The 18,771-nt window shown below is 44.4% G+C and overlaps 1 protein-coding gene across 1 annotated transcript in view; it reads right to left on the bottom strand.

The window, feature by feature from the left end:
- LOC126535916 (sorting nexin-25-like) overlaps positions 1-18,771 on the bottom strand; it is a 92,780-nt gene that overhangs the window by 8,701 nt on the left and 65,308 nt on the right. Inside the window, exons 18-20 of the mRNA XM_050182769.3 lie at positions 11,016-11,152; positions 8,337-8,405; positions 3,354-3,494 (exon numbers count right to left, since the gene is read on the bottom strand). Coding sequence (XP_050038726.1) covers positions 3,354-3,494; positions 8,337-8,405; positions 11,016-11,152 — 347 coding nt within the window. The remainder of the gene's footprint in view (positions 1-3,353; positions 3,495-8,336; positions 8,406-11,015; positions 11,153-18,771) is intronic.

The following is an 18,771-nucleotide window of genomic DNA, read 5'->3' as shown; positions in this document are numbered from 1 at the left end:
ACACTCAGTAATTGTTGAGCCCACACATAAAAACTACACTCCACATTGCTTTAAGATGCGTGGTCACAACATTGTTTCAAACATGTTTTGTCTATGTTTTCTTTTTCTGCTATGTTCATTTTTACTTTCAGGTATATTTTTTATGTGAAAATATACAGTGGACTCCAGATAAACGAAAATGCTGGATAAATTAAATATGGTATCAATTTCGGTTGGCCACCCATAAGCACAATGCTACCACACTTGGGTTAAATGGAACTCAACTCTCCATGATCTCCGGTTAAACGGAACTACCGCCTACCTCATCGGCTTATGGAACAGAAAAAAATCAGACAAACATGTCAAATGGCGATGCTAAAAATAATGAATAAAATCGAATCTATTAGGCAGTTGCGGGAAAGTTAATGCAAGATAAGGATGTCAATATTGCAGATGGTGTTTCCATCACGAGAACTTCACTATGCGAGTAAAGATCCTCGAGGAGGAAGAGAGCGCTAATGCATAGTAGGCACTGCAGTCAGGCTGCCACTACACTGCTTCATCCATACAGCCCGGAATACGAGGCCCCAAATGCTGGCCCTTGTTACTTGCTCCGAGGAGACAGTTGAAAATAATACCGATAAAATTCGTAATGAAGTTTATGAAGGTTCTATTGACGATGACAGATATTACTGTTCCAGTGAACGTTACTGTCTGGGGCCAGATAGCAAGAGATGGAAGTCTGCAGCATTATTCTGAACACAAGAGCTGCGCAGAATCAATAGGAGTGTTTTTGCACATAAACACAACTTTGCGCAAGAAATTTATAATATTAGAAGCAGAATACAGTAATATTTCTTTTTTTCACCACAGTAAACACTCGGACGCTTTTTTAATAAAATGACTGCAATTTTGCGTGCTCTGCTTAAATGAAACCTTGAATAAACGTAACACATTTTTCTATACCTTCGAGTTCCATTTAAGCAGCGTCTACTGTAGTCGATTTATTTTGCTATGAGCTGGTTTTGTATGCGCATTGTAACCGGTTGTAATTTTAAAATTGCAGCAGGTGTTATTGCTGTAAAATGCCCATTCACCATTTTTTTTTTAAATTTCTTTAGTGTTTTCTTATGGAAAGGACAGGCGTTAGTCAGGTGGTGTATGATCTACTGCCCGAGCCCTTTGTCGGTTTGCACCCAATGAACCAAAATAAACATTATTATTATTATATTATGTATACAAATAACATGTCAAAAGCTGAACATGCAGGAGTTGAAAAATGTTGTGGTTTGGTTCCTTTTTATCTGGTTTCGGTGCAGTGTTCCTGAAACGTTCATTTATTTTCCTATAAACATTCTGTTGTATTTATTTTTGTTTTGCTTGTCACGTGCTTATGCATTTCTTTTTTCTGTACTTCTGCACCTCCCGCAAGGTTTTGATAAGTCAGTTGTAGCAGATAGCGCAAATCAATGTCTGTAGCTGGATGGTATTGTTACAGTGCATTTGGACAGGACTGTGCATGCAAGAGGAAGACAAAGAGGAAGTGGTAGACTGGCTCCTGGAGCTGTGACCTTTGTACCAGCCTGCCTGAATACCACCAACTTTTCCCCATGTAAATAGTTGTAAATACATTTGTGCATCGGGCTTCCTCTTCGTAACAATATGAAGAGGCAGACACAACTTGCAAAGCAAGTCATGGTGCTCAATTAGCTAAGTAACAATAAACCACTAATTAAAATCTGAATTTCCAGATATACAAAATATGCTTACACTGCAGGGATGAAGGTTATCTTTTATGACATCATTCTATCGTAATTAATTTCTTTAACACAATTTTGTGTTGAAATATTTTTAATCCAAATTGTAAACGAATTTCGAAAGAGTGAACATGCCCCAATGTCTCTCGAGTTGATTGATCCTTGAAAATAACAGAATTAAGAATTTTTTTCTCTAGCTGCTGATAAGGTGTTAGTGTCCTTTCGTAGAGGAAAATCCTTACTTAGCTCATGATTCACATGAGAGAAGGCAACAGGACAGAGCACTAAATTGTTTAAATTATTTAGAGGAAAGATAAATATTTTTTGCTTAAAAAGGAACAGCAGTTTCACAACGAAGCATTTAAGGGGACTTGCACAACAGCCTTTGTGTGGTGTGCAATGGCGTGGTCAATATCAAATGTAAATCCAAAACAACTTGTGTCGAAGCTCCGATTAGGTTGTGTAACGACTAATTATTATAAAATTAAAGTTAACTAGCATTATCTGAGCAGACAACTTATGTGCACATTTCTTATAACCAGTAACTTGTATTTCTTTCCGTGTCGCGTTACACTGGCTCCACGTTGGAGGTGAGCCAGATGCTTGTGTGGCTGCGGCAGTGAAAGCAGATGCTGTGGTACTGCAATGCAGTCTGTGCAGGAGCCACCACTAAGATTTAATGCAGCAACTGTTGCTGCATTCAAGCGAGTCTGTGGGCCAACAAATAGGTCCCCCCTAGTTAGTACTACCGAACTCACTCATACACTTGTACTCGTGTATACGTGTAAAAGTGTATGCACTTATACACTAGAAATCACTCGTACAGCTCCACTGTCCTTGATGTATCACTTGTCAGCGTGACATATAAATATGTGAAGGATTTATTTTTCTCCTATTATTTTCGCAGGAGCTTCGCTGGGATAGCCACCTAAGCACAATATTTATTTCCAAGTTCTAGGCCGATTGCTAGCGCCATTTTTTAACTCTAAAGAGGTAGAAAATTGTAAAAAGTATTCAGAGCTTGTTTCTTGAAGCATGGCTGAGAACATCTAACCAAAATTACTCTTTAAATGCACCTTGTTTGGAGAACTGAGCATGTGGTAACCTTTTGCCACAGTGTTACCGTTACCATGAAAAAAGAATTATTTTTCAGTTGTTTCTGCAGTATGCTGAAATACCTAATTATTTGAAGCACAATTGGGCGGTCAGGTTGACTCCTTGAAGCTAAACAGTTGTGCAATGTTTTACACTGCCATAAATATGCAAGAATTAGGAGCAGTAGAAAGGAATTCTTTAATATTCTTGTAACGGGAAAAGGCAGCTAGAAAAATGTTTCAAATTCGCCAATGTGAGTGGTTATGCAATGCACAAGTGGACAAGCAGGAAGCAAGCTGCGTCGGTCAGCACTTTGGGCCTTGATCATGTCTTGGCAGTACCACTTTTATTCATGCTCATCGCAAGTACGCTATAAAACAATTTCGCAATCACCTGATTTTTCTAAGCACTAATGAACTGTTTTACCCGGAGGTGATTTGAGAAAGAGCTGCCTCATCTCAAGAAGCATTGCACATTGGTGTGCAATGTACTCCTTTGCCAAATTACTTGAACCATCCTTGCCTGTTTATGGGTTTGCCATAATAGCTTTGCACAAACGAGATCAGAGCACGGCGAAGCAGGTTGAAGACCCCCTGAAGTTCAAAGAGTTCATCGGCCAGTGCGTACAGTGGCACGGCTATGTCGTCTTTCTTGTCTTCTCGCCTGGAAAGAAAACAATGCAAGCCATTTAAAACAAGCAAAAACTTCAACCAGCTTACATTCATATTGGCTGTGTAAACTCGAGAGAATGGAGGAACAAAGAAAAGGATAAAATAGATGGGACAAGCACTGGCCTGCCTTTCAGCCTTAAGTTCTTCGATTAGATCATTATAAAATAAAATAGAGAGAGCTTCAAACAACAAAAAACCAGTCTACAAAGCAACATTCTTTCCTTCAGTTCCTACAAAACTTAAATGTTTAGATGACCAAAAATTTGTGGAAGTAGTAGATCTTTTTGTGAATTCATGAGTATAATTTACAATTCTTTTCTTTTGCTTATGCATCCTAAATTTATTTTGCTCAATTATGGTTACAATATTATTTGCCAATTTATTCATTCTTTATTTTTATTTATTTATTTAGTCATACTGTTAACCCTCACTTGAGGGTCATTACAGGGAGAGTCAGTAATTGAATTGAACATAGAACAAACATTGAAGATCATTTGTAGGAGAACATTTGTAACATAGAAAATTTGTAGAAAAACATTACACGCAAGTAATAAATAATAAGCTATACAGTTTGAGCGAAATACTTATAAAGACCAACCTAAAAATCACTCACAGTATTTTGCATTGCATCATTCGGTAATTCATTCCACAGATTAATAGCGTCAGGAATAAGATTGATTCTTATAATCATGATATCAACCTCCAGGCTTTCACTTTCAAGTAACTTTGAATATCGCAGCAATACTTTCCCATTGATTCTTGCAGTCAAAATACAGTGCAGTACCCTGCTGTAGTGTGCAGTTGCCAATGTCAGAATTCCTGTTGGTGCGCTTCACTGAATGTGAAATTGATGGCAGCTTTAAGGAAGTTTGCTGCATCCCAACTTTTAATTTACCATAGGCATTAGTTGCATGCTATTGGAGCAATTAGTATGCTCAATTCTCTTTTCCAGCCTTAAAGAGGTCTTGAACCAGCCTTCGAGCTTGGTGAAAAAACACATTCCATCGATGGAACATGCTACTGTGAACATCTCAGCCAAGTTTTGCACTTGTGCGCGGTGCATGGGGCTCACAGCCGAAGTGCAAAGTTGCCTTTCTCTCAAACATTCTCTTTTCAACACAAGCCTTTTCCTCACCCATTTCAAGGCTGCCAGTGGCAGCTATATTTTGTCATACAGCAGATTCCCAAACACAGCTGCTATTGGCCAATAGCCGACATCAATGGTGAAGCATGAACAGAAGCGTGAGCAGTGCGAGCCTGGCAGCTCTGAGCACACATTCGCCTATTCTGTCATCCCTACGCCTCTCCCTTTCCATTTGTAACAGTTGTCAAAAGTGGCTTTTTGTACAGATCAGCTTGCAGCAATAGCGCTCGCGCTGCCAGCTGTGGTGGTATGAGCACGATCAGCAAAGCGAGAGCAAGGAAGACCTCTCCAGAACAGCACAGGGTATGTACATGTTTTTCTTCTCGTCCACCAGCCCCTATGTTTGGGAATTGCTCGGACTTGAGCTTGTCTGTGGTGCCTTGAACATACGGTGAGAGTGTACCTTTTCTTGCTCCCTTTCCAACCACTAAGCCGAAGAGCGATGCGTAGTGCTTGCATGTGGTCATACTATACTGAGCTGCACTCATGGCAGGCCCTAGCTTTTGCGAGTGGGCCGTCACGAGAGTATGCAGCATAGCAGCAAAGGCACCTCTCCCTAACGGTGCATTGTGGGGAGCCATCCTCCCGCAGCAATGTGCTAGTAGTGTCCTTGCTGCATTTTCGCCCTAGGCGAAGGAGCCTCCATGCTTCCCATGCCACCCAGGGACTGAGTGCTGTGTTGTATTGGGTGCTGTTGGAGACATAAACCAGTTTCTGTGAACTTAGGCCAATAATATGTTTCTTGTTGTGCAGCATTCGGCACCCCTTGCAGGCTGAGCATGTGTGCTAGATTACGCGAGGCAAAGGCTGACACGGCCCTGAGGCTCACTAAGCTTACTATCTGGCGAATGACAAGAGTGTGGATGTGCATAGCAGGCACGTACCCACAATATTTTCAGGGGGGGGGTACCTTTACTAGTACAAATGTGAATAACGCCCACCATTCGCCATAAAAACACATAAACCCACAAAAAAGAAATGAAATAAGGTGTATTTTACAGGTACGCCTGTGCGATACGCCTCTCCTTTACTTGGCAAACAAAGAACCACGCCAAATGCTCTTGCGCAGGAAAGAAGCGCAGGAACAACACTGCCAAGAACAAGTAAAGAAGAGAAACTGTAAAATAAAGATTACTTTAGTAGAATAGAACTTTAAAAACAGTAGTTGAAAACAAAGGCACACGGACCACGCGGAGTTGTGTTACTCCACCAGCCAATGACAGAAGCAAAAGAAAATCGTCGTCATGCGGCCTTTTCAACATGACGTCGTACTTTATACCGTCGTACTTGATACACGTACTTGAGAAAGGTATAAAATTACGCGCTAATAATTTTATTTTTGTAGTTACCGCCTTATTTGGGTAACAGAAGAGGTTTGAAGTACGAATTATTTGCAGCCTCGCGGAGGAACAGTGGCTGGCGGTTATGAGGGCGCGGGCAGGGCTTCATTGCAGACTTAAGAGGAAGCTTTAGCTCGGGTGCTGCTATCTAAATACATGTAAAAGGAGAATTCGTTTTTCTCAGCAACCGCTGCACCAAATGTGACAACGTTTATTGCATTTAAAAGATAAACTTAAACTCTAGTGACTGTTGGTTTCGAATTTTTGCTTTATATTGTCAACTTTTATTAAAAAATTATCAAAATCGAAAATGTTTAGAAAACGTGACTATCAAGTTTCCAACTCTGTCTTTCGGCAACGAAAAATGATATCACAATTCTGTGAATTGCATCTAGTAGTACATTTAAAGCGGACAAAAGTGATATGTTACATATGAATCTAAAAAGATTTAGCAATATGGAAATACACCTTTTGCAAAACCCTTGTAAACAACGTAACTAATTCACATAATATGTAAAACGATTTATCGAATTTGTCCGCTTTGAATGGTCTAATCTATGCCGTTTATGGGACCGCGACATCTGTTCGTGATGCAGAGCTATGGATTTGTAAACTTCGTGCTTCTATTTTATTTTTCAAACTGTCGAATATATGAAAATATTTTTTACAAAATTCAGGCACTAATTCGAAATTCCGCTTCAAGCAGTCACTAGAATTTAACTGTCTCTCTCAAATGCAACAAATTTCATTAAAATCGGTCCAGGGGTTATCTTAGAAAAACGTTTTTGTGTTTTACATGTATTTGAGTAGGCCGCCTCAGAGTTGGGCCTGAGCTAAAGCTTCCTCTTAAATTGTATCCCACCATAGTAGCGTTTTTTGAATTATCTCTGGAAGAAATATACAGAAATATATATATTTGCAGAACAATCACAGTTCTTTTGGATCCCTCGTTTACTGCTCTGATAAGTTAAGAGCCACAACCGACTCTTATTGTTATTTGGGAAGTTACGTAACGATGCGTGGCCGCCAGTCGCGTACAACCGCGTATGGCACAGGAAGCTGCGACTCGGCACATATTGCGCCCACCACGGAAGGTTAGAAAAACGCCTACATAAGCACAGCAGAAAAGTGGCAATGTTAAGCGGCTCGAATGATAACTGTAGAAGCGTCATTCGGAACACACGGAATTGTCCTCCACTTCCGGCGGCATTTTCTCTACTTCCTTTTTAAATGAATATCCATGAATATTTTCATAAACAACGGTTACATTTGTTAATTTTCGCTTTTCCTTCCTGTTTGGCTGTTGCCTTGGCTCTCTCCCTTAGTACATCACTTAATTTTTCAAGTCCTTGCGACTCTTGTTTCCAGTTGGCAATCTTGCACGACAAGAGCTGTACAATTGGGGAAAAACCAGACGAGTTAACAGGTGACAGTCATATTAATTTGCCTATAAGTTTCAAGATTATTACAGGGATTGATGATGCATGCTATCTCGCATTATTTTATTTTCCACCTTATCTAACCCATATCACGGGTATATGGTTCCGAGAATCTGTCAGCGTCGCGGCGAGCCGTCACTCGAGGAAATATTGAAACAAAAAGAAAAGTTAAACGCAACTGGCATTTTCTCTGGCCGCAACTCGTTCCACGCACATACAGACCAGCTGACCACGAACTGAATCCCTTTCCTGGTCCCTGGATCAGTCTACACGAAGAAGGTTGAACTTACGAAGCAACAACGATGGGCGTGACCACTGAATAGACGGTAACAACTGAATGCATCTCGAGTTAATCGCGCAGGCACCGAATTGATGAGAAAACTGGCCATCACATCCCAGGAGACGCCCATAACTACCGCCATCCAAACGGAGTGAAAAAGGCAGCAAAATGTTGGCCACCGAATAACTGTCAAGTCTCAACATTGATTTGGCGGTGCCTTAGGAATGTGTGTGAGAAATGGTGGCGTGGGTGGGGAGTGGGGGGGGGGGGGGGCGGGGGTTATGCGTCTGAATTTCGGGGGGGGGGGGGGGGCCTCCCGGGCCCCCCTTGGGTGCCTGGTGCATAGCCTGAAGAGCAATTATGAGCAGCTCCTATAAAGCCATGCATATCACCCGCTCCATGAACTGTCTCTTCGAATCCAAAGCGCAAAATATATTTCGCGGTACGGTTCACAAAGAAAAACTACTTGCAGGCAGTTTGGCATTCCTTGGATGTGCATTTAAGTAACATATTTAAAATGTGCTTACAACAAAAGACAAAGGGCCATTGTTGAACAGTCATTGCACATATTACTGCCTAATTAATACATACAGGTGGATACAGGAGATAGCTTGCACCAATCATTACTTACAGGTCCTTATCATAAAGATAAAGGTCATCATCTTCTTCATTGCTGTCCTGGAGGATAGGGCCAGACAAGCTGTGAAATGGTAGAAGACTTTTTTAGATAAATGGCAGAACAAGTGTCTCATACTCATATATGTATGTGTGTGTGTGTTTCTGTGTGTGTGCGTGCATGCGAGCATGTGTGTGTGTAAAAATGCCATCGTTACACTCAGTGACAGTTAAAGGAATCCGTACTATGAGCTCAGCCTCCGAAACCACAAAGCACCTACCCTCTGTGGTGCCAAAAGTGTAGTGACAAAACGATGGCGATATTTAAACAAGTTGAAAGAAGTTCCTGCTGTCACAACAGGTTCAAAGTGCCTGGTGTTGCCCAGTTTCTGCCTTTAAATGTCTACCTTGTATTCTAGACAATAGACATTTATTATGAAAAATTTTATGAAATCAAGTGATGAGTGAACTCAAAGGAGACATACAGTGGCAATGCAAAAGGAGGAATGTCACATTACAATCTGTTTCATACAAACAACACTGAAGAAGCCATGGAAATAATGCAGTCTACAAGTCTATTACTCTGCAAATATTGTTGTAAATTGGTTTGGATAAGTGATACCTCCTAGGAAACAATTTCTTCAAGTATTATAACTGCAGTGCGTGTACCTATAGTATAACCTTTTGCTTCCAACAGGTGTGATGTGACATCCAGGTGGCACTGAAAACGCTGATCTACAGCACCCTCCATGCCGCACTTACCTAGTAGGGCTATGCAAAGCCTTCCTGGTAAATGCAAGGCACCGCGGTATATCTGCTTGTCTGAACTGCGCTGCAGTGGCAATTTTGGAGAATTTTGTGCATGGGAGACTTTGTAGCATGCCTTCCATTGTGAAGGAAGCAAAGTGCCATGCCAAATGCGTACATTGTGTACAAGAAGTCGCAGATGTAGTTTTGCTGTGCTGCCGCTTTTGAGTATGTATCGCTCAAGTCACACAATGTCACACTACAATGGCAGACTGTTGCAGGGTGTGTGTTCGCTTAACATGCATGAACTCAAAACCGTGGGCCCTGAACAATGATCAAACTAATAAAAGAACAATTAAGCTGCAACTGTAAGCACTGTGATAGAGTCTGACTGGTTCTGGTATGTGGTGAAGCTGGCTGCCGTTGGATTGCCGGCCACAAACACATAATAATAATAATAATAATAATAGTAATAATAATCTGCCTATTTTATGTCCACTGCCAGGACAAAGGCCTCTCTCTGTGATCTCCAATTACCCTTGTCCTGCGCATTTGCCACAAACACAGTTATGTGGCAAGCACACATTTCCTGGTAGTCACCATCAGTAAATAGCCCGTTTTAGTTTCTGTAGGCTTTGCGTTAATACGCAGGAATTTTGCTTATAAAGAGAGAATGATGTCGCCGCAGTTGTTTTGGTTGTCAGTCATTTGTTTACGGCAACGTATAATGTGACAACGGATGTCTAAACACTTTTTACCTACATTTTCCTAACTTCATGCATGTAACTAGCTGTCTGTACCAGGTCAGCCAATTTCATTTCAAGTGACCTCTCAGCAATTCGTCCTGCAGCACTTTCTACTGCTCTATGAACTTTCATTTAATTACCTGTGCTGCTTCACCATTTGAAGTTTCCTTGAGTCCTGTAAATTGCAGTGCATGGCAAATTTTTTCAATAAAAAAATAAACGGCTGCAGTTTTAGAGGCTTGACTGCATTTTTTCTACAGCTTTTTCGATGGTAAAGTGAAGAACAGGGCAAAATCTTCATGAGATGTGACCCAGGCTACTCCCAGAAAATGTAGTTGCTTTTTCTGGTGGCTGAACAACCCGCTGCAGTTGCTTAGTGGCTATGGTATTGGGCTGCTAAGCACGAGGTTGCAGGATCAAATTACAGCCACGGTGGCCGCATTTCGATGGAGGCGAAATGCGAAAACACTTGTGTACTTAGATTTAGGTGCCCATTAAAGAACCCCAGGTGGTCCAAATTTCCAGAGTTCCCAACTACGGTGTGCCTCATAATCAAATTGTGGTTTTGGCACGTAAAACTCCATAATTTAATATGACTGCTGAACACCCAAACAGAGTAGGAAATGAAGCCTAAACACACAAACAAAGCAAAAGACTGACTAAACACCCAAATATAACAAGATGTTAAGCCTAAACACAAACAAAGCAAGAAAGTGACAGCCTAACTCAATGCAGAGGGCTGTGCCACCCAGCCAATGCCGTCAGTTGCCACCAGATCGCAACATGGTGTGTTCAAAACACCAGCGCATCAGGCCTATATGTGGCACACTATGCGTTGGTCACAAAGAGTAGTGGAAGCAGTGTGGTCACATGATTGCCTCACTAGGCATGTTGAATGGGCTAAGATCTGCAGTCTTTTACCTAATACTACACTCATATATTTAGACTGCACATATCGAGGTAATGTGAAGTCGAGTCGCCAGTCATTCTCACATGTTCTGCATACCAACTGTGATGCATTGTGTTCTTGTTGCAAGTGCAGGCGATGAAAAATGTTGCTCAAGTTTCTGCAGCATTGTCTGCTATGGATATATTGAAGTCAGTGCTTTTCTGTGGTGGGTGCCCCTTGAATGTAGATTCCAATATTGTTGGACTAGCATGAACATGCACTAACTCAAAGCTACAGAAAGTGTGTCACTCACTTGCGAAAGAATTGCAGCAGAGGAAACGAAAGGTTCTTTTTGGCTATGGGCAGCTCCTCCTTCAGGGGATCCGGGCTCTGGCTGAGAAAGCCGTACAGTGCCTCACTTCGGCTAAGGCGTTCCTCTTTCATCACGTACTGAAAAGTATCAGCCTTGCCAGATCACACATTGCGCAACATCCAAACCATATTAGAAATGTGAACGTGCCTGTGCAAAGACTTCACTGGGGGCCTTTCATGTTACAGAATCTTTGATTTGGCAACATGCACAGCCAGCCGCAAAAGTTCTTGGAGCATGAACTTTGACCTAAAGATAAATTTTCTTGTACCTTGGTCACTGAGCCCAGAATTGCGGGGTACAGTGCGATGGCCCGCACAAAGAGGAACACCACATACTAGCACTTTGAGGAAAGACACTTTAGCAATGATAAAAAAGAAATTACAGTCCACTTGTCCAGCCACGCAGAATCACGACTAATGTCTAGTGAAGCTGTTTATTTCGAGCAGTTGGTTTAATTAAACCAGACAAGGCCCCATTGGAAATTTTGGTTATACGCGGTAAGTTGTGAAGTGCTGTGTATGGAGCGTTTCACCAGAATTTTTCGAGTTGAACCATTATTAGCGAGGATAGAAGAAACTGAAATGGGAGTCGCCATGCTGCCAGGAGGTAAGCTTCACTGCCAACGTAGACACTCTGCTTTGACCCTCAACACTACTTGCAGTCTCTCGAAATATATATGCGGTGGCCCATTTAGTTCACAAAGAAACATAGCCTACGGCAGCTGCATAATGTTTTTAAATTTAAACACTTTGATAAATAATTTTCTGCACAGGCAACAATTAACCAACATGCTTTCATCCTTTGCGCTCGTGTTGGGCCCCATCCAACACATGAAGACAGCTGTTCCAATCAGATGTTGGAGAGCGCCCGACACGCATGCATGCTTGTGTTCGGCAGTTATTTGCATTGGAAGCACCTGTTTTCGAGTATGTTTCCAGGTATTAAGTCCACTTAGCAATGTTCCAGATGAGGGCAGCACTTATTTTTCCTTCCTTCACGCTTGAAGGAATTTTCACTCCATTTGTGGAATGAACCGCCGACAAGACGGTGGCATATACTGCACATGCATTTTATGGACGGCATTCACATGAAGTTCAGTGAATCACAGGGTGATTTTAGGGCGCTGGATGAATATATTGTCACAGTCTGTAATGTTGGAAGAAGAGGACATGGATGGTATCCTTGAAGACGACTAAGAGGTTTTGGCTATCGCTTCTCTACGCATGTTGGCTCAGCCCTTTCACGGTCAATGACGTAAATATGCGGCGGTGCAAACAAGTCCAAAATGGTCGATGCCGGATATTTACGGCGGCGTCTGTACGTTTAAAGAGTGCCTTAATTTCCTAACTTTTTCTTTCCTGGCATGTGCTGCCACTATGCAGGAATACAGGGAATCTTTTTCTTGTGCCTCCCTCTCTCGGTTTTCATTGCAGGGTGTGTTTGCTCCGGCGCGACTATATACTACCGCTCGCGCACTGGTGTGCACGCCGGTGGGTGGCAGTTAGTTTGGGTTTTGTTCTACGGGCAATTTCAGCTTCTTGTGCTCACAAAACTGATGGCTATATCTCGTTACTAATCGCTCAAAGGGTGATTGCCTGTTACTCGCTCATTTAATGCTCACCGGGATGCGCATATGCGAAGGATGCCGCTGTCCTTCTTTTTTTCTTTTTGGAGACTCGCAAAAACCAATTCTCTCTGGTTGGCAATAGGATGAAGGATTAGTAGAAGTTTGTCACGTGTTTTGCTTTTCTGACGGGCACACAACCATACAGTTTTCTTGAGTGCGCTCACCTATGCAGTTCGATTATGCTATGGACGTAAATATTAGTCTAAGAGCAGGAAGATTTGAGACTTGTGAAATATTCTCGTGTGCGCATTTTCTAAGCCTTGAACTATTTGTATAACAATGCATCAAATCTTTAATTCTTACAAGTTTGTTTTCCTTTTATTGTTGTTGCTCATGAATAAACAGTACGTATATATAAACGCAAAATATTTCTTTCTCAATTTATGGTCCCCCGAGAAAAAATTGCGGTGATGTTTTTTTTTTTTTTTTTTTAAATAGGTCCCTCTGAAGAATTTAAATCTGCAATAAAAAGAGATCGACCTTGGGCAGTCACATATGGCGAAAAAAATTGACCCTGAAAGGGTTAAAAGCTATATGTAAATACAGTCGAACCCACTTATAACAATATTCAAGTGCCATGAAAATTTCATCGTTATAACCAATAATTGTTATAACCGGGTTGCATGAAAAAATCAACATAGAGGGATGGTAGAGCTGATGAGAGAGAACTATAATAGCAGGGAGGTCAGTGCCCCTCCCCAGCACCTTCCTCCATCCAGCTGCTGATTGTGTTCACTCATTTAACTGCTTCCTGGGAGCTCCGATCGCGTGTAACATGCCGTGGCTGTCGGCATTAAAGAATGGCACTGCTATAACAACTGCAAAAGGGTGTCACGGGTGGCAAGCGATATGCGAGCACCGCCAAGGCATTGCTTTGGTGGCCTCAAAAGGGGCGTTTTAAACATTGCGAGAAGGCTGCCGCGGCAGCCTGTGAGCTTCAAAAATCTAGAAGAAACGCCGAGGAGAGATCGCTACAAGCATCTCGCCGCGCACTTCTCACTGGCTTGCACGAGAAAACCTTATGTCCGTCAGCCTTGCATGCTTTACGCGAAGCTTGCCTACATCCTCCAAGGCATCCAGGTGCTCCATGTAGTGCAGCGGAAGGTTCCTCGCAAAAAGGAAGTGCCGGAGGGACTGAATCATCTGCCGGACCCCTTGTGAGGACAACGTTGAGGCAGCCTGCCCTACCGCATCATCGCTGCCGTCGTCGGCCATCTTCCGTTTTGCGGTGAGTCAAACCAACTGTTGCTCAAACGAGGCTGAGAAACCGTGTGGCCAGGAACAATTTCGACGGAACCAACAAAGACAAACGCGAGTGATTAGGTTGTTTGCAAAACTGTGCTGAATGAGGAGCCAGCGAGCAACATGCGAGCAACCTGCGAGCAGCGCAGTTGACGCGGTCCATTCGTGTTTCGGAGGGTGGGGCGGCTTAGAGCTATGGGCGCAGCCCATTCGTATTTGGAGGGGTGGAAGGGCAAGGGGAGGGAGGCGCATGGAGATGGCTGGAAAACTAGTGCGCGGTGGCTGTTGGAGCAGCGGCCCATCTTGCAGCGGCTCAAATTTTTCATTTTCATTTTTTTTCTTTTGAAGGATTTCGCATTTCACTACCTTTCGGCTCGGATACCCAGCAGCCAGATTTTGTCGTTATAACTGATAATGCGAAATCGGGGCATTGTAGTAAGCAGGTTATTTCACCATGGAACACATACAAAAGTTGACAGTGCAGCAGCTTCTCATTGTTATAACCAATGTATTGTTAAAACCGGTATCGTTATAAGTGGGTTCGACTGTAAACGTACACTTCTTCCTTCCTGTAACATACTGATGGACGTGCAGGGTAGTCACTTGCACAAGATGGAGTGCCGCAGCGGATGTAACCTGGCTGCCATACCATCCGAAGGATAGTCTTCAACTGTGGCCCCGTCGACGCCACCGACAGTCATCCTGTCCCAGACCCGTGACCGTAGAATGTTTTCTGGGATTGGCAACGTTGTCGTCGATGACTGGTTGCAGAATTACGAACAGGTCAGCGCACACAACAGGTGGGATAACACGCTTATGCTGGCTAACATTATATTCTACCTAAAGAAAACTGCATGGGTCTTGTTTGAGACATGCGAAGAAGAGATTACAAGTTGGGACCAGTGCAAACACAAGCTTGGAAATTTGTTTGGACAGCCCGTTGGTCGCCAATGTGCTGCTAAAAAGGACCTTGGGACCCGTGCACTGACGTCCACTGAATCTTACATGGCATACATCCAGGACGTCCTAGCTCAATGCTGCAAGGTGGATAATAATACGGCAGAGGCAGACAAAGTCAGCCACGTTTTAAAAGGCATCTTCAACAACGCGTTTAACCTTCTTGTTTACAAGAGCATAACAACAGTCTATGACATCATTAACGAATATTGCTGCTTTGAAGACCCAAAGAGCCGCTGCATAGTTCAGCAGTTCACACGTCGACCTAACACCGCTGCTTCATCGACGTGCGAAGATTTTTGTCTTCGTGTGAGCCCACCTCCTCCAATAACGTGGCACATATCGTCCATCGAGAAATTGAAGCAGCGTCTCCTGCCAAATCATGGACGCAGGGTTGTGAAGATTCCCGGCCACTCGTGTCCCTCACCGAATAAGTTTTTCGCCAAGAACATGCCAGTGTGGGTCTGCCGTCCATCTGCTCCACTAACCGTCCTGACTTTGTTTCGTCTGCTGCCTCTGTCCCTGCTTACCAGAGCCAGTATGATCCCTATCCGAGCTATAGCAGCCCGGCCAATAGCACACCCATGATGATAGACCCATCTGCTCCAATTGTGGATGTGTGGGCCACATCTCTCGCCACTGCCTAAGTTCCTGGCCAGTCCACTCTTGACCAAGCTTTCCCGCCTACCGCCGCTCCCCACTGAATCCTCGCCTGCCTGCACCCTCCACCGAGTTCACCTCACAACACTCGAGCCACTGTGACTAGCTGCTCACCATAACCACACAGTCGCCGCTCCTGTTCACCCCAGCTGTGTCTCTCCCCATCCCCAACTTACTGTCGGGGCTGGGGACAGCTAACTGGGGCAGCTCCTGGAGGCCATGCTGCTCTAGCACCTCAGACTGAAATTCGTCTGCTGACCTTGCCTACTGATGGGAACGTTCTGGATGTGGATGGTTTGCTGGTTACGGCACTGGTGCGCAAATTTCCATCACGAGTGTAGAGCTTAGGATGCGTTTGAAGTACTTCCTGCTCTGATTCGACTGCCCGAGATCGCCGACCATGGAACTCCGGCTGTGCTTGGTATGTGTACTGCATGTGTCAGTGTCGCCGGCTACCACACGTCCATATTGTTTGGTGTGCTCGGACAGTGCCTTCACAATGTGATCCTCAGACTCGACTTTTCGACCACCCATTCTGCTCTGATTGACTGTTCAGCCAGTGTTGTATAACTTAACCTGCCTATTCCCATTGACCTTCCTGCTCAAGCCCCAACTCAAGATTTGTTCTGCGGATTTTATTCATCACCCACCTCTAGCAGCAACCTGCATCATTGTCTTCGCCTGCCTACCTGTACCTGATGAAGACTTTACTCCCGCGACTTTAATCCTGCTTTCCCACCATGTCTCCTTCCCACACACCATCGTTTCTGTAGCAGGGAATCATAGATGTCTACCCATCCTAAATTTCAGACAGTGCCCCCAAGTACTTCCTTGAGGCATGTCTTTTGCCATGTTGTCACCCTCCCGCAAGTGCCATATTTCTGCTCTATCCATTGCGGCGTTTTCGACCAGTATTCGTTCCGCGTCTTCTGCATCTACCCTGCCCAACAACTTTGCAAAGATGATTGTGCTGGACCTCGCAATCCAACAAGCCGCAGAGCTCCGTGACCTCGAGTCCTACTCCGACATTTTCGACCTGAACGATTGCTCTTTGGGTCAAACTACGGGCGTGAAGCATCGCATAAAAACCGGCGATGCAGCACCTGTTCACCAACACCCATGCCGGGTGTCGTCCTCTGAGTGACAAGTTATCCAGAGCAAAGTTGACAAAGTGCTTGCCAAAGGGATTATTGAACACTCTTCCAGCCCATGGCCTTCTCCTGATGTCCTCGTCAAGAAGAAGGATAACGGCTGACAATTCTGCGTAGACTATCGTTACTTAAACATGATCCCAAAAAAAGATGTCTGCCCCCTTCCATGCATTGATGATGCTCTGGATTGTCTCCACACAGTTCCACTTATTTTTCATTGACAGACCTTCGCTCTGAATATTGGCAAATTTCCATGGCTGAAATGGATCGTGAGAAGACCGCATTCGTCGCACCTGACAGCCTATATTAGCTCAGCCTTTTGGCTTGTGCAATGCCCATCGACCTTTGAGCGGATGATGGACATGCTCTTGCGTGGCTTGCAATGGTCCATCTGTTCATGCTACTTGGATGACATTGTATTCTCTCCAACTTTTGCAACCCATCATGAATTCCTTTTATCTTTTTATTCTGTTTTTCGCACCGCTGGTCTGCAGCTCAACTCATCCAAGTGACACTTCGGTCACTGCCAAACAACCACACTCGGACATCTCGTCAATTCGCCAGGCACTAAGCCCCACCCCATCCCCTGTCAGCTGCCTGTCCCCTGAGTGACCTCCTCAAGAAAGACATCCCTTTCTGTTGAGGCTCTGGACCAGTGACTTCTTTCTTGCACCTAATCATGCAACTCACCACGCCTCCTGCTCTTGCCCAGTTTGACGCCTCTGCTCCGACAGAAATTTGCACTAATGCCAGTGGCTACGCCATCGGAGTAATTTTAGCCCAATGCCAACATGGGCACAATCATGTTATCACCTATGCTAGCCACCTCCTCTCTCCATCCAAGTGCAATTCCTCTATTACTGAGCACGAGTGTCTCGCCCTCATTTGGGCAGTGGGCAAGTTCCAATCCTACAAATATGGTCGACCACTTCGAGCAGCAACCGATCACCAAGCCCTTTGTTGACTTTCTTCTCGCAAGGATCCCATCGTATGCCTCGGTTGCTGGGCCCTATGCCTTCAGGAATACACATACACTGTGGTCTAAAAGTCTGGTCGTTTACATCAGCATGCCGACTGCCTGTCTCATCATCTTGTCGACGCACTGGACGTTTTAGTGGATGCTGCACCGACCTGCATTCTCTCGCTTTCTGCCTTGAAAGACACTGGCACAGAACAATGATGTGATGAATTGTTATGGCAGCTTATCGAACACCTGCTCTCTGACCTGTCTGACCCATCTCTTCACATGTTGACACCCTTCACATGACACCTTGTATTGCTGCAGCATGCACCCCGACGGGCCCGAGCTCCTAACCATCATTCCATTGACAGACTGTACTCCAGCAACTGCACAACGTTCCCACCGCGGGACACCTTGGCATCTCTAGGACCTATGACTGAATTCAGCGACGTTTTTTCTGACTCTGTCTAAACCGCTCCATCCATCACTATGTCACCACATGTGAGCTGTGTCAACACTGGAAAAGACCAGCTGTGCATCCTGCTTGTCTGCTGCAGCCTCTGGATATACCGACTGACCCTTTTTTCCGCATTGGCATTAATCTTCTCGGACCATTCCATACATTGTGGGGATGCACGACTCTCACGCATCCCCTGATATGTTGTTTTCTCGCATAGTTCCCATCTCCTGTAATCCGGCTTCGCCATGTAGTTTTACTGCGGCGGTAGGTACGCTTGCAGGGTAGTAGGAGAGATGGCGCGAGTGTTGCTCCGCTAACGCCACCTAACAGCGGGGTTACTTGGGCGTGAAAAGGAGAAGGCTCTTCCTCGTTGGCTTGGGATCGGCAAGCGGCATGGACGTTCCACGCGTGCGCTGATCAATGCTTCTGCGAGACCGTCTCGCGAGGCCTCGTTTGAACACGCCACCGTTCGCGTGACCGTACGCGCAAATGACCAAGCGTTGGTGTCTAGCATGGGGCGAACATATTCGCTCGCAATCCGGTCGTGCTGAGTCGGACTTACGCAATTTGTCGCACGCCCATCGGCATGTTTTGGGGATAGCAACTCGGCTAGCAGGCATTGATCAATGAAAGGTGCA

The sequence above is a fragment of the Dermacentor andersoni genome, chromosome 4, assembly GCF_023375885.2.
Source record: "Dermacentor andersoni chromosome 4, qqDerAnde1_hic_scaffold, whole genome shotgun sequence".
Lineage (NCBI taxonomy): Eukaryota > Metazoa > Arthropoda > Arachnida > Ixodida > Ixodidae > Dermacentor > Dermacentor andersoni.
This window is presented reverse-complemented; position numbering and strand designations above follow the sequence as displayed.